At 34.0% G+C, this 11,342-nt stretch overlaps 1 protein-coding gene across 4 annotated transcripts in view; it reads right to left on the bottom strand.

Moving 5' to 3' along the window:
* Positions 1 to 11,342, bottom strand: part of LOC108183430 (gastrula zinc finger protein XlCGF57.1-like) — a 79,841-nt gene that overhangs the window by 17,307 nt on the left and 51,192 nt on the right. Inside the window, exons 1-2 of one of the 4 annotated variants that reach the window (XM_087245768.2) lie at positions 4,979 to 5,123; positions 3,364 to 3,547 (exon numbers count right to left, since the gene is read on the bottom strand). The exons of 1 other annotated variant lie outside the window; for it this stretch is intronic. In XM_087245768.2, the coding sequence (XP_087101894.1) occupies positions 3,364 to 3,448 (85 nt within the window). In that variant the 5' untranslated portion in view covers positions 3,449 to 3,547; positions 4,979 to 5,123. Of the gene's footprint in view, positions 1 to 3,363; positions 3,548 to 4,104; positions 4,146 to 4,978; positions 5,124 to 11,342 lie in introns of those variants that run through there. 2 more of the 4 variants (XM_087245767.2, NM_001441711.1) reach the window with 2 other exon arrangements.

The raw sequence follows: 11,342 nt of genomic DNA, 5'->3' as shown, positions 1-11,342 counted from the left end.
GTATGAAGACTCAAAGCGATAAGCATGAAATGGATGTTTCACCCACAAATATAAATGACCATACCATTTACTCTCTCATTTGCTTTTAAACAATTCCTTTCTTCTGGAACACAAAGAAAGCTAACATTTGTTTTCACAATATCTTCTTTTGTGTTCAACAGAATCAACAAACCCCATAAAGGTTAAAAACCACAAGAGGTACAGTAAATGGTGAGGCTATTTTCATTTCTGTTTCATAAATATCTTTAAAGGGTTCCTATTATGAACCTTTATTATTATTTTTTTTTTTAAAGAAAAATTTATTAATATTATTATTTTTTATTTTTTATGAAAATAAATCTTTGGTGTTCCCAGAATGTGTCTGAGGTTTTATCTCAAAATCAGATCATATTCCTTTGAGAATATTTAATTTTGGTGGTCTGGAGGAAAACCAAGCTCTTTTTGCGCCTGTGGCTTTAAATGCAAATGATCAAATGCACTCGCTCAGGATTACTCGTGTTAAATTCCCTCATGTGTATCTTCCACATGATTTAAACATTTTAAACTTGCTTGGAAAACCCGATTGGAGCAAATCCTGCATGTTCATAGCAAGTGCGCATAATTTACTCTTCTATTTGTGAGTTTGCATTATTGTATATAACTTATGCAAATATTTCCTAGTACTGAGTTGAAGCTGGTTTAAAACATATGCTGGATAAGTTGGTAGTTCATTCAGCTGTGGCGACCCTTGATGAATAAAGAGACTAAGCCAAAGAAGCTTAGCTGAAGACCTACGTCGTGACATTTTATATACCTGCCAAGATGCAGAAATGCCATCTCAAAAGGTTACCTGCTGTTTGTCCAATCAGGGACAGTGGCATCTTAAATATACAAATAATAATGTTAACCCAGGGTTTGCCAATGTGAAACGTCTGTTAATGAAAACCCAGGATTATTTTATAACCCCTAGGGGCTTAAATTGGTTCTATAACAGTAAGTAGTTGCCATGGTAGCACACAACATAATCAATGCATCTGTGCTCAACCTTCAGGGTTTCATGACAGTAACGTGCACAAGCAAGTTATCTGGATTATTTTGACTGAACTCAGATTAGTTACATAAAATGATTTTCGAATTTCTGTTATGGAACCAATTTAAGTGTGGACGATTAGTTCGGCTCACTGAAGCCAGGTTTTCAACTTTAATCTCCACTTTTCTAAACCACTTTCATGAAACAGCCCCTGATCTCACATGCTATTGTTTTAGTGCTTCAGTTGCCTATTGGAGAAATGACCAGGAATAACGGTAGAAAACGGTCACACTACTTACTCTACAAACAAGTGTATTCATGTTTATTCATACAAAGAAAAATAATAAAATAATAAAATATGACTTGGCAACATCAAGCAGCAATAGGCATGGGCCAGTATAAGATTCTGACGTATGATAACCTTGAATAAAAATATCATGCTTTCACAGTATTGTGATTACTGCTCTAAAATATATTCTTTTAAATGTCTAGGTATAAAACAAACACTTTTTTTTCCCCTTTAAGCACAAAATATTTTCTTTTGAGAAATATTTATTTATTATATTTTGGAGCAGTAATCATGTCAGGCTAAATCATTCAAATGAATCATTGACATCTGTTGTTTTCATTAGTTTCAAAAACAGATTGCTTTACGATTTGAAATGACATCTTTAGATATCTTTTCTGCTGGAGATACTATCTTAAAATGTAAAAAAAAAAAAAAAACAAAAAAACACTTGCATCCAGTTGAAGACAGAATTCAGAAGGGGCTAATAATTCTGTCCTTAAAATGGTGTTTTTAAAAAAACTGCTTTTATTCTAGCCGGAAAAAAACAAATAAGACTTTCTCCAGAAGAAAAAAAATTATTATCATACAAACCGTGAAAATTTACTTGCTCTGTTAAACACAATTTGGCAAATATTTAAAAAAGAAAAAAAAATCAATGGGGGCGTGGGCTAATAATTCTGACTTAAATTTTGGCGGTTTTAAAACCTTGACTTTTCCAAACCAGGCTACACCATGAAAGGAGTTATCATCCCTTGCGTAAGCAGCATAACAATGATTTTAGGATCTAAAAATGATTTCTTTAAAAAAGTGTCAAACACAAAAATTCAATGGCTGTGCCTGCTGGTACACGAAGAATATGGTCAATACTGACGAACTTCACACTCAAATGTTTGCATATCATCAGCATGCTGTAATCCATTTCTTAAGCAGAAAAGGTCATTTTTAGACTGGTTTGTTGGCCAGTTGTAGTCAGTGCAATGCTAAACGTTTTAGTTCCACTATAATTTGTTCCTTTTGTCTCACGTCGTCCCACAACAACATAAATATAGTTTAGATTACTGTACAATGTTTTATAATAATTTATAATTTTAGTATTTATTTAATTCTGCATATTTAAAATTGGGGGCATCCATATGACACACTTTTAACACAATAGCTGGTAATTAAGTATTAAGAGTATAATAATGATGTAATTCTAACTCAGATACTTTCTGTGAGAACTAGTAACATCTACTAAAATCAAGTTTAACCCAGAAAGAAGTTGAGAAAAAGGGAATTGTGATCAATGTGACATATGCAAATGAAAAGTACTAAGCCAACACTATCACTGTAATAGCAGATATCTTCTTAGGAATACTGTAGGTCAAATATCGTCAGCTCAGTTAAACTTTTTTATATAGCGCCAGTGCTCAAGGATGCTTAGAAGAACAAGAAAAGCAAAATGAACAAAACAATTAAAATGTCCTGTTTAAAATAAATAAACAGAAACAAAATAACTTCTATTCAACACTTGCTTCAACAGTTTCTTTATATGAAAGTAATAACAAAAAGAAATCAAAGTCAGTCTGAGCAAGAAACAATTGCCACAAATGACCTGATTAAAACTAGTATTCCATTTCTTATAGTTATGTATTGTTAGAATGTAATGACATTATGCTATTAAATAAATTAAACCTTCGGTAATATAATTATTACACACTTTTCTGTTACTTTTTAAAATCTTTATATTGTCAGCTCAGTTAAACCTTTTATTCATTTATTGTTTTTATTTATTTTATATAGCGCCAGTGCTCATGGACGCTTTACAAACAGTAAAAGAGCAAGAAAAGCAATAACATTAAGAAGATAGAGAAAATGGGAAACTAATAACACATAAAAGAATGACAAAAGACACGAGAACAAGTGACGAAAGAAACTCATTCCTGTCTTTCAATGAGTGCTTATGTGCATTTAGGAGAACTAGGCAGCACACTCAGGGCTGCAAGAATGGATTTAATTTAGTATTCTTATTATTAAAATATATCTGAATGAGGATCAGATTTGGTGTTTGAGAATGAAAATCAACCTGTTTGTTCCTGCAGATCTTCCTGTTTGACTGTGAATGTTTCTTCAATCTTCACATCTTCACTCTCCTCTTTAATAAACGCCATCTTTACAACAGTGTGGACATCAGTCACTTCAGCAGGAAATTTTCCTCTGCTTTTGGACAATTTATCCTGTTTAAAATGAATAAAACAAAAAAAAATGTCCTGTTTAAAATTAATAAAACAATGAACAGAAACAAAATAACTTCTCTTTAACACTTTCTTTATATGAGAGTAATTAACAAAAAAATCAGGTAAAATAGTAAGTCTGAGCAAGAAACAATAGCCACAAATGACCTGATTAAAACAAGCACTCAATTTCTCCTATACAGTGATGTTTACTTTGAACAGAATGACATTATGCCTATTTAATAAATTTAACCTTCATTAAAACACTTATTACACTCTTTACTGTAACTTTATTCAAACTTTATTCAGGTATGTTCTTAATTGTTTTGTTTGTTTGTTTTTTATTTTATTGTCCGCTTACAGCAATGTGTAGCACTTTTTTTTGCACAAGACAAATTTCCTCTTGTGGACAAATAAAGTTTATCCTATCTTTATTCAAATAATAGTCCTCATCACTGTGATTAAGATAGAACAACGTTGTATAAAAGGTTAAAATAATATTGTTAACAGCAGGTACATCATTTATCGTTGAATGAAAAACCTGAAACTTTAATCAATCAGTTTTTTATCTGTGCAAAAGCTTTGACACAAACCTTTCTCCAGTTGAATCACAGTGCGGTAGCGGCACAGTCTTATGACATCACACACCACACCAAAATAAAAGTCTTTTTTTTTGTTTTGCTTAGTCATGACTTATTGATACATTTCTCACACCTTTTATTTTCGATTTTACCTCATAACATTCTGGCTTTTCTTTGAAATGTCACACTCTATTGGTGCATGTAAATATGCTGCTTTTACATCCATGTCATGAACAATCAGATTTTCTTTGCATCAACACTCTTACACTAGTCATGTTAGCAGTTGGAGTAAAGACTTATCATAGTTCTCTTTGGCAACATACATTGTTTTTGCAAAAACCCATTTACCCACTAGACCTTTGCCTTTAGGTAGGTTGGTGAGAGCAAAAGTTGCATTCTTTTAACAATTGCATTTCTTCTTCCATAGCTTTAACCTATTCACTTGCATTTACTGATGTAACCACGTCTTTGTATCTTTGTGGTACATTACAAACAAGTCAATAACAATAATCAATGTTGATCACATCACCTTCAAAACCACAAGCATAATCGCTTAAATAAGCTCGCAGGATTTTAACTTCTGGTTTATCTTCCACCGGTTTGTCTAAAATGAGCTCTTCCTTGGCACTTTGTGGGCTCAACTCTGGGTCTAATTTCACAGACACTCCAGGACTTCCTGATCTCAAAATCCTCCTCTACAACTGGAATCTTTGATTCAGAATTTTTATCAGATACAAACTGAACAAGTCTGTGTTTCTGTACTTTTTTCATGTATGCTGGACTAAATACAACGTTGAACAGTGCATCCACGCATGTATAGATTTTACATTTTATAATGTTAGCATTCAGATATTATTTGAGTGTAAATTCAGCATGTGCAACTTACGTTTCCAGTCCTCAATGAAGAAGTGGGATGAAAAAATGGCCTCAGTGGGCTTTTCTTTGTAGGTATTTGGTAATAATCGCAATGTAGAAGTCAACAATCGTAGTTTGTCCTCAAAAGTTGTTCTCTTTTAGCTAAATAAGCTAATGAAGCCTCTGTTAGTGTACACTAGGCACTCGAGAATGATTGTCCCTCTACCTGTTGTTTCAATCTCCTGAGAACTCTGCTCATCTTCAGAACGCAAATGAAGACACTTTAAAAGAAATCAGAGAGCTCCTTCATCAGTCATAGACAGCAAGAGATCTGAGATGCTCAAAGTCCAGAAAAGGAACCAAAAACGATGTCAAAACACGTGACTTTTGTGGTTCAATTGTAATCGAGCTCCAAGAACATTTTGTGTGCAAGAAAATGGGGAAAAAAGCAGCCATGTTCAAAGTAGGAACTGTTGAACCATATAGTGTTTTTTTTTTTGTAGTTTTTTGCCCATGTATTCTCTTTATTTGCATTCAGAAGCAGAAACTCAAACAGATTTGGAACTAGAAGATGAGTAAATGACAGAATTGTATTTTTTTTTTGAACTACACCTTTAATGCTTCTGTAAGTAAAGGTAAATTAAATATTACTGAAGATATTGCTAAAGAATGGCAGGAAACATGGAACACAGATAATAAGAGACGACAATTCATGTGGAAAAAAAGAAAACCTATATAGGCCTATAAAGTTGTAGAAATAGAAAAGAAGAGGTCATAATTATGAGGATGAGATTTGTACTCAGATATTAAGAAGTAATGTTGTTGTAGTATGTCTACCTTTATAACCTTTATAAGTTTCTTTCCACAGCTACACAAAAGATGATATTTTGAAGACAGCTGTAAACCTGTAACCATTGACTTACATAGTAGGAAAAACAAATACTACTAAAGTCAATTGTCACAGGTTTCTTCAAAATATATAATTTTTTTGTTCAACAGAAGAAATAAATAAAACAAATAAAGGAAGAGTAATTGATGACAACTACATTTTTGTGTGAACTTTTAACTGTTAAAACTATCAAAACAGAGCCAACATAGGTTAATCTTTGAAAACCAAACTACTTCCAATATCATGTTAGGCCTAATGGGACCGCTTTTATTTTAAACCTTACTAAACCACACTGAAACATGACTGAACATTTTCACAAATTGATATTTATCTATAATAAATAAACCGTATTTTGTGGTCATTGGAAATTGGCAATAACTTTAATGTTGACATTAATTTAAACAGCAAACTGTTGGAGTGCTAACGTTACATAAACACTACGTTCAAAGAGGATAACATTATACAACTGGACGCATTGCTCAATTAAATGAATAACTAATCACTCAATGAGTCCAAACTTTTACATATAATGTTGAACATTTTAAGTAAAATCACTTTAAATACCAAATTATCACTTACCTGAAGCAAATGACAGGCGGGAAGAATGTTAAGCTCGCAGAGTAGATTTGTCAACTGAAGAGTGGTGTGGCAGATGTCTGCTAACGATAGACCTGTGTTCAGTTTCACGTGTTTTCCAAATGCAATCCCAAAGTCAGCCAGAAGTTGATGTCAACCGATGTCGGCCATAGCTCAGCCTTACTAGGCTCTTGTGTGTTTTTTGTTAACTGGCCCACATACTGCAAAAGGAGCTGTGAGCCAGAAGAAAATTCCCGCCTTTTCTGAATGTATGGCAAAACATATATGGTAATAATCTGGCCCATATCTGTAGAGCCATGCCATACCTCAGCCACATGTGCCAGCTATCACCCACATTTGGCCCAAATGTTCTTGCTATCTGGGGTTTTGTTTTCATTTTCTCTCTGTGAGAGCTCATCTGGAGTCACGTGTGGATTAACAGTGTACGCGACGCTCGACAACAATAACTTACGTGTCTAAGGAGGATTATTGTTTACCTGAGAGCTGTTCTCATCTGCAAACGCTGAGATCCGGATTCGCTTGTAGTCTTCTCTTCATAAAGACGCGGCTCTAGTTGCTGGTGATTGTCCTGCCTCTACAGATTTGGTAAGTGAGCGTCCAGTGCTCTTTGTTTATTCAGTTTGTTCGTATCGAACTAAGTTAACTATAGCACCGAGTGTAAACATGTTACCACCACAACTAAACTTTAACCTCGTGTAGGGTTTTTACCGCATTTTGTGACCGGAATAACACGCGCGGCTTTCTGACGCTACCTGCCGAGTGCATCTAAGTTTCCGGGAAATGCGGAGGGTTTTTTTCTCTCATCGCCGTGCGGTATCAAACATTGCATGAAAAATACACGCGTAGAGCAGATCCTCGAATCAAATATCTCGTTTGTCGCGAGGGGCATGAATGAATTCCCTGAATGAAAGAGCCAAACTGCAATTAAAGTCCATTTAATAATTTGGCAAATAATTAGACTACAGATGTCCATGTAGGTTAAACACCATCACTTTCTCCTGTGTGTTTATTTTGACTCTGAAACTCGCGCGTGCCCAAATAGACACTCCCACACCCTCCCACTTTAGTTCCTCTGAAAACTCCCCCTAAACAGAGCTGGACCAAACACTTTTCTGACTTTTTCCAAAGTAGAGGTGTGAAAACACCCTGCTGAAACGAGGGGGTTTCATGGCCCTTTAAATGTAAAAAAACTCAACAAGTGCTTTATTTCCAATACTGTAGCCTAAAACAAGCAAAACAAAGATCACATTTCCCAGGTAATTTCTCTGCTATGGTAAAGGGATATTATTAAAAACATATTGATTAATAGAAACATAAAAATAAAATTAATTATAGGTACATGATTACAACACAACAGTTATAAATAATTGTTATTAAGTATAATAAATATATATTAGCAAAAGGCATGCATTTCTGTTATCAGATGGGTAATTACACTGTAAAAAATTGCTGTTAAAAAACGGTCAGATTCTACGGTAAAATAATGTTTTTTAACTAAAACAGTAATATTCTGTTAAAAACAGTGCATTCTGGGTAACATTTTTGTTTTCGAGAAAGTAACCAACTGCAGAAAACTGTGAGCTAACAGAGTTCAGATTCGATGTTTTGAAGTCTGTGTTTGAAATCACACTTTGTGTCCTTGTTCACTATTTCATACACTAGTTAACTAATATAGTTCACCTGACAGTTAATGAACACTAATGAGTGAATTCAGACACTGATGAACACCTGCTGTTAATAATCACAATAACTGAAGAAAATAAACAAGAAACACAAACAGTGACTTGAGTTACAACATTAAATAAAATCAAATAAAATAAAACAGCTTCAGTCTCAGCAGAGGATCATTAAACAACTCTACAAACAACAGCAGACACACTTATTACTGACTGATTTGACTTCCATACTATTCTCATTGAGATCCAACAGAAATTAAGGTGTTTTTTGTGTCACCGTAATGGAGTGAGGGGCTGGTTTAGTTGGGCTCTTCACCCTTGAACTTATTAATTCAGACTCTCCAATTACTATAATGAGTTAACAAAATGCTTGTATTATAGCAATCAAGTTGGAAAGTCAATAAATAGAGAAATCTGTCTGAAATTAGTTCTGATAAGTGTTTTTGTTATAAATCTGGAAGAAGGGTCTCATGCAATAGATTTTATGCTTAGTTGCAGCTATTGATTTAAATAATGAGAAGTGGAAACAGAAAAGATACCTCTGTAATTACTTAACAGTTAAGAAATAACATACAAAAACAGTTCAGTTATGACAAATACACACTCAGACCTGATGAATCTGACCTTGTATCTCAACAATGGTAACATCTCAAATGTTTCATGCTGCAATGCATGCTGGGAGTGGCACGGTACAAATATCCCAGCATGCATTGCGGTATAAACAAATGTATAATGGTCTAACAGTTTTCTTTATTTGTGTTTGATTCTGCTGTTGTTTATGTTTAGACTTTCGGTTGCGTTAAACTGAACAGTTAAACTGTTAATTTTGTTAGTTGTCACCATTATTGAGGTTCATATGCTGATTATTGATGTCTCTTTGAGTGCAGTTTACACCATAGAGCAGTGTTATTGTCCAAGATATTCTTAAAAACTTCCAGAAATCATTGCCATATATAGACATATAATGTAAAACAATAGATTTAACATTGAATAGGAGCAGTAAATTTTATAATACTAAATGAGAACAGACTCTGCCATTTAATAGCAACATGAACATCACCAGATCTTATTTAGGTTTTTGGCTGACTTGCCACAACAAAGGAGCTTTTCAAACAAAGTTCTTAACAATTGCAGCAGCCAAGATAAATAAATGTTAAAAATGACAGGGCTGAGAGCCCAACTAAAGCAAACTCTGTTCTCCATGATGGTGACGTAAAACTTTAACTTTTTGTTAAGAAGAACTTTAGTAGATGTTATTCAAAAATACATGTATTAAGTAATAAGTGTAGCTGGTGATGATGTTTGTAGAGTTGTTTAATCATCCGCTGATCATTTAAATGATTTAATCATTTGTTGTTCTTCAGGTTATTTCATTATAAAGCTGTGACTAAAGTTTTGTATGTTCTGTTCTTGTTTTTTCCCTTCAGTATTTCTTCATTTGTTCATTGTTAATCCTCAATTATCATTTAATTAGTCAGTTAATTAATGAATTTACTTCAGCTTTGCTACATGTTTCTTGAACACTCAGTAGTGTGGACACTTCAATTAAAATTGAAGTATATGCTCTGGGGTTTAAAGGGTTAAAGGTGTGAGAGGTAAAAACACAGTGTAAAAATGTATTTTAACAGTAATATACTGTTAATTTACACAACGGAAATAGACTGTAAAAAAACAGTATATTGCTGGCAACCACAGCTGCCAGTAGATTACCGTTAAATCAAGGAAAAAAACAGTATTTTACTGTAAAACCTAAGGCTAATTTCTTCTGTCTGTCACCGTTGTGGAGGAGAGTAGAGCCAGTGTATGAGTTAAAGATGAACAATGAACTGCTGATGTTATTCTGCATGTTTCTTTATTTAAATATAGCGGCTGTTTAGTTGCTGATGCAGTCAGAATCTCTCTGGTGATTCCAGATTTACATGTATGTGTGCTGTTGTGAAAAATAAGACATTAGAGTTAAACCGAACTTTTCTAATTAACTAAAACAAGTTATCATTATAAGTATGCTTCTGAGCATATATAGCACATTACTTCATAAACTCAATCAGCAGTTGACCAAGTTGAGGCAGTTGCTTTCAGTGAGCAAAATGAGTTCACTTGAGTATTGTGTAAATCAATGTAGTCCATGTATTTTTACAGCAACATACTCTAAAATAACAGTACATTGCTGGCAACTGCAGCTGCCAGTATTTTCCTTTTTTTTAACGGGACAATTTTTAACAATGTATAACACATTAACACAATAGTAATCATAATAATAAATATTTAGCCGCAAAAGACACATTTTTATTATTCACAGCAGAATGACTGTAATACATTAGTTATACATAACTATAATTCATATAGCTCATTATTATTTAGCAGCTATATATTTTATGGTTCCACTATTGTAGTAAGTTATACATCATACAAACATAATAAACATTTAGCAACAAAAGGCAGGCAATTACAGCTTTTAATTCTTACAATTCATATAGCTAATGAATATTTAGCAGAGAAAGACTATAATTTTGTGTAAACTTTATTTTGTTTTTGGCTAAGAAATACAAGGGGTGGGGCTGTTGGTGCCTCTCCAAACTGTATATACAGAACATATGCATGTACATATAGATGCAGTTACTAAATTAAACACATGTTCGAGCAAATCAATGATTTCTGCAATCGTATCAAAAGTCTGTAATGTTAAACAGGTTGCGGGTCGTGATCTTTAACACTATGCACAAAACAGTGACCTTAGGGTGACTTGTTAAAACTCTTATCATACAATAATAAATCAGCATTAGGAGGCTAAGACTGTGACATTACATAAGACTACAATCGACAAAACAGCTTTTATCAGTAGATTTAAACGTTGACAAAAAGAACTTACCTTGATCTGTTGTATTGTGCTGTGCGTAGTCAGAATACAGCGGTGTTGTCATTCATTTGCACATGCCGCGACGCGATTGGCTCTTATCCATTCTGACAATGGAGAGCGAGCGCAACGATTGGACGAGGAGAGATGCTGAAACAGACAAACGTGATACAGGTAGCGCCACAGAGCCTTAGTGAAAAGTCACATACAGTGGTAGAAAGGCAGAACTTTGTCTCAAAAGGTCTGCTAAATCCTGATTTCATCTTGTAACGCTGGACAGAATGTGGCCCAGGATCTATGTCCAGTGCACGTGTTAGCAATTGCATGGTAGTAAAGTGCCTAATTTGTTCCTGGGTGGGCTTGAACCACCAACCTTTCA

The sequence above is a fragment of the Danio rerio genome, chromosome 4 (genome assembly GCF_052040795.2).
Source record: "Danio rerio strain M-AB ecotype USA chromosome 4, GRCz13ab, whole genome shotgun sequence".
Taxonomy (NCBI): domain Eukaryota; kingdom Metazoa; phylum Chordata; class Actinopteri; order Cypriniformes; family Danionidae; genus Danio; species Danio rerio.
The sequence above is the reverse complement of the archived record's forward strand: the minus strand, read 5'-3'. Positions and strand labels throughout refer to the sequence as shown.